Source organism: Citrus sinensis, chromosome 7, assembly GCF_022201045.2.
Source record: "Citrus sinensis cultivar Valencia sweet orange chromosome 7, DVS_A1.0, whole genome shotgun sequence".
Taxonomy (NCBI): Eukaryota; Viridiplantae; Streptophyta; class Magnoliopsida; order Sapindales; family Rutaceae; genus Citrus; species Citrus sinensis.
This window is the reverse complement of record NC_068562.1, coordinates 27,818,830-27,824,270: the sequence shown is the minus strand read 5'-3', so window position 1 is coordinate 27,824,270 and position 5,441 is coordinate 27,818,830. Positions and strand designations below refer to the sequence as shown.

Sequence of the window (5,441 nt, the reverse complement as noted above, 5' to 3'; positions counted from 1 at the left end):
GCTTGTAGTTCAGCGAGGACTGTTTGAAGGGTTGCATTAACTTGATTGAAGTTGTTATTGAGGCAGTCAAAGTTTGATTCATGCCGAGTTAAGATTTCGTTGACTTCATTCTTGAATTCAGCATTTGTTTTGCCACGAGTGTCCATGAACGGAACCGTGCTCTGATACCACTGATACGGGCAATTTTGGAAGAAGGTTTACGAAGGCTTAGAGAAGAAGAGAGATAGAGAGTTGAATACTAGTTGGCTTGATACCTCTATTGAATTCAGAGCTGGCCTTTTTAAAGGCTTACAACACAAATATCTAACTAGAAATAAGGAACAAAAATAACAAAATATAAGGAGATAATGCAGCACCATGTGCCACGATTCCCACATAAATTTATTCAGTTCTATTCTAAAGCAACAAAACTACTAACGGCTAATTTATTCCTCTTGACTTGGTCCTACAGCATGCAACAGAGCAGTGATAGCAAATAGCACATATCAGTTTATCACTACGTTTACATTTATTTAGAAGTCATAATCACCGTAATATTGATAATCACTCAACCCACGCTTCCACAACATTGAGCATTAGTGATATAAGATAGTAGATAATTTGGTGTTAAAAAAACTTTTAAAGTATAAATAGCTTCAAATTTTTTAAATATAATAAAGTGTTTATTGAGAAAATAAATTTAGAAAGTATTTTTAACAGGATTAAATAGCCACGCTCAATTAAAAGTCATGTTCATTATAAGTAGTTTACATAACTGCACTTAACACTGACAACAAGACGGAACGGTTCAGGCAATCCTTATAAATATTCGGTACAAAAATGCCTGCACCAATGCTTCAACTTATTATATTTCTTCGTTCAACTGATGAGCAAAAAATTAAATGGTTCCTAAAAAAAAATTATAATAATATATTAACCAAAATTCTATTAAATCGAATTTACCTTCTTTTTTTTCTTTGGTCTGTGCGATGGCCTATCACCTAATCTGAGCGACGGCCATCGCCCAAAGAAAATTGGTGGTTGTTGGACCATCACATATTTTTAAATTAATTTTAATAAAAAATTAATTTCTATAATTTCGGTAAAGGGAATTTCGACCCCATAGATCAGTGTTCGATTAAAAAAAGAAGGAAAAAAAGATTCTACGAGATGCATGGTAAAGAAAAATGAATGTATCAGATAACATTACATTGAATGGCCCAAATGATTTGATTATGTAAAGGCCAACACTAAATTATGTAAAAAGAAGACAAGTATGGATTTTAATTTCTCTTTAGTGGTGGAGCTAGTGACAGTTTGATGCTCTGGAAACGTCAAAATCATGTCATCTACTTGTGATGCGTTTGCTATCGTTGGTTTTGGGTAATTTTTAACCTACCACCAAATAAATTAATATTTTGTACCGCGTCTCTAAAAAATTTGACTTATTGCACCGCACCCCCAATTCTGTTATTTTCTCAATTAAGTTTAACGGTGGAGGGGTAAAATTAAAAGTTCATTCTTTAAATTAATTTTAGTGGGAATTCTCTTTATTGCAATTGAAATAAAAATCTTTACAAAATTAAAGGAAAAATAATAGTGGTGACAATGTACATGTAACAAGAAATTTTTGTATTGCAATTGAAATAAAAACTTTTTAAAAAAATTAAATGAGCTAAAAATTTTGTATTTTTTCATATGGAGGGGCATTTTTGTCATCCAATCAAAAGTTAGACGGAACTATTAGAAATAACTAAAAAATTAACGGAATTAGGGACGCGGTGCAACACATCATTTTTTTTTGGTACGCGGTGCAAAATATCAATTTATTTGGGGTAGGTTAAAAATTTCCCGTTGGTTTTTGTGCTTCACGTTTTGTTAAAACAAAAATTAACCTCCGCTTGGTGGCTTCAATTATCAGCCTACTTTTGTTTTGGGCGAAAGCAATGTAGACGAGACGGGATCAAATGGATAGTGATATTTCTAAATTTGTATCCGCTATTTTTTTTTTTTTTTTTTGATACCTATACGCATTAATTGTCCGCTATTCTTTTTTTTTTTTTTTAATAATACTAAACCTATTAAATATCTGTTATAGTACGGACATTTGACAGATTTTGTGGGTAATTCTCGCCACTCGATCGCCTCTCCAAAATTTAGTAGACAACATTGCACATCAGTTATAAATCTAATATATATATCACCAACTCAACCAAATAAATTTAAATTTTTTACATAAATTTAAATTTTCAATAGTTAAAAATTAATGTCAATCATAATTTTATAAACTATCAATGCAATATTAGGTTCAAACTCACACATCGCACCATGAAATAAATAAAATTTCTCTTTAAAAAACTTCTCATAAAATAATCGTGCAAATATAAGTGTTTATTTCTTACAAAGAATCAATATTATATCTTCTTGTGGTTTCTTTCTAAAAATTAAGTTTTAAAAAAATTATTAGCTTTAATAAATATAATATAAATTTATACAAATATGTCTATTACGAATATTTAGATCAACATACATTCAATCAATTACAGAATATAATTAATAAAAGTGACAAATCGTGTATTGTGACATCTACAATGAATATCATCACCCAACATGCACAAGGTACATCAGAGCTCTACAACAAAAATCCTCTCAAAGTCATCACAGATCTAGACCAAGACGGAAATAAAATTACCACTTACTAAAAACCTGATTTTAATGATTTTGAAATATCCAATTTTTATGGTAGCTAGTTTACTTTTGATGAAATGAAAGGAAAAGTGCTTGGAAATTTAGACTACAGGATACCTTTTTTTTTGGGCTGTAACCAACTAGGATCAACCCGACAACCCATATTCGACCCAGATTAACGCCTCAAAATTCTAAAATAAGAATTTATTTATAAATATAGTAAATAATCGAATTCAACATAATGAAACAATGACATTAAAAGGACTTGACTTCCCTAAGGAAACAGTAACACAGACGGGAATTCATTCAAACTTGTGGTTTGACAAGCTCAAAGTGATGCATCAACACCCAAACAAAAGTAATAAGCTCCCCACCACTGGTAACTTGTTGGGTATGTGCCCTTGTTCTGCAACGAATTGCTCCATAACACAACAACTCCACCCACACTTTGCTCACTAGCTCCCATCTCTTGTCCTCCTCGAATTTTTTAAGCTCCTGGACCAAATCTGCTGCATCATGCAGTTCTTTTATATCGTTGTCTTTGAGCATGATTTTTTCACAGATTTTCTTGACCGATCTTATTTTTCGGTCCGATAAATCAAATAAAATTTGCGCCACTAATTTCATCAAAGTTGCCGCAATATTCAGCATGGTAGGCTTCACTAGTAAAAGATAGAACATGTAATCAGAGAGGATCTTGCTGAATTCTCTAGCATCTTTTGTCTTTTGAATTGAGACTTCCTCATTAGTGTAGTAAAGGAGATCGGTAGCGAGGTGCCATAATACAACACTTGCAGGAAGTTCAGGTACATCTTCTGTTTTCCTTTCTGTGATTTCCTGGACACGAGCATTTGCCAATTTCTTCAGAGTACAACTGCCTGAAGCTGAACATATTCCACTATTCCCCGCCTCTGGATCATTTGCGTCGTCAGCTTTTTCCTTAATTTCAGAAAATATAAACTTCCACATTTCTTTCAATAATGGCTCATGGGATTGAGATCTTTTGATTCTTCTCAGAAGCACAACATCACCTAGGCCTAACAGAGCAATGAGTTTCTCTGTCAAAAAGCCTAATTCTGCCATGATTTTGTACAGAAAATAGATAACCTTGTTTGTGGCAAGGGCTATATTCTGAAAGATTTTATGGATGCCACAGCTATGAATGCAACCATCTATTGCATTGACCGTACATGCAATGATTCCATCAATGCCCAATTTACGAATGACATTCTGGCAGGCAAGTTGCCAACAACTCTTGACTTTGTGTACTCTGCCTGGACGTGCATTCAGCCAAAATGTCATCACGCTGATTCCTGATACAGAACCAGACCACCTGCGAAACGGGAAAGGTGTAGCCAACAACTCGTACTTGCCACTATCATGTGAATGCTGCCACCGTGGGTTCTTGAGAATAAGAAACCACCGGAGAACAGCAACTATGAGGTTGCTGAACTTTCCAAATCTTGATTTAACGTCATCATTCCGGAGAACAGTAAACGTCCAATCGGAGAAAATGAGCATGAAGAAAGCTATGATGTCAAGGGCAATGGCACCCAAGAACAAGGTATATGTAACTCGAACATCAAACTCATTGAAACGGCCATGCTTCTCAACTCGGAAATAGAAAATTGAAAGGGCTGCCACAACAGACCCAAGCGATGTGAACCGCAAAATAATTCCCAATAAAGAGCATATTACCTGGATCTTGGTGTGGAAAATTTCGTAAAACAAGTTGAGTTCAACTTCAATTATTCCCAAGGCCTTTTCTGGACCAAAACTACCAAATGATGGACCTATAATAGCAAGTCCATATGCATGGAAGTGGTGCAAGAGATCGACAACTATCCCTTTGAAAAATTGGAAGTATTGGCTAGCCGCATCCAGATAATCCGCGCCTTCCTTTATCACATTTAACCTGTGCTCCACGAATTTTCTAGCAGTTGAGTCTCGAAATTTCTCCTGGCTTGCAAGATGCAAAGTACGAATCCTCTCAAAACTTTTTATCATTCCAGCAATAAACACGAGTACTGTTGGAAACAAAAGCTTGTTTCCGGGAAGTGACAGGAGGAAGATATAAACAACGGCAACAGCCTGGAATGCGAGTCCAAACAAGTGCCTGAGCCAGAGTTCGTTATCTTCAAGTGCAAAAGCAGTTATAGTGTCTGGACCACCGACGTGTAACAGCAGAAATGGAGCCCAAAATGCTAAAAGCTCATTGTTCTCTGCAGGGATCGAAGGTTCAGGAGTATCTCTTGCTCTTTCAGTGATGAGTCCAACGCCAAAATTGGCAGCCCAGTCCGCGAGAAGGTAAGCTGACCAGATTACGGAGATGATCAGCTTACTGCCGGTGCCTTTTCGGAGGGGAGCAAACAGAATTAAGACCGTTTGTAATGAAAGACTGAACAAGATTACACCTCTTATGTTCCAGTTATCCCATAATTTCCTGAAAGTTTCAGGGATTGGATTAACCATTTTCTTGCTTTTTGCTTTGAATTTCAATAAAATTCTGTTGCAGAGTTTCTACAGCGATTAGGGCAGTTGATTTTGTGCTTTTTGTATGTGAAAAATTGAGGGGGAATTAATAAGGAGCTTTTGGAATCCTTCTCTATCTTCTTCCTTGACAACTTCTTGCCGAACGAAAGAATCATTTTCAGAACAAGAATTAAGACAAAGACATAGAAAGAGTAATGGTAAACAATATTCATATAGCAATAATCAAGAAAAGAATAACACTGCGGATTCAAACAATACTACTCTGACTGGCGACCGAATAA

General features: G+C 35.3%; 1 protein-coding gene across 1 annotated transcript; it reads right to left on the bottom strand.

Annotated features, from left to right (window-relative positions):
* Positions 1-2,862: 2,862 nt before the first annotated feature.
* LOC112495641 (uncharacterized) lies at positions 2,863-5,200 on the bottom strand. The gene has a single exon (XM_025092323.2). It carries the CDS (start codon positions 5,137-5,139, stop codon positions 2,974-2,976), a length of 2,166 nt encoding a protein of 721 aa, XP_024948091.1. The 5' UTR covers positions 5,140-5,200; the 3' UTR covers positions 2,863-2,973.
* Positions 5,201-5,441: the final 241 nt, after the last annotated feature.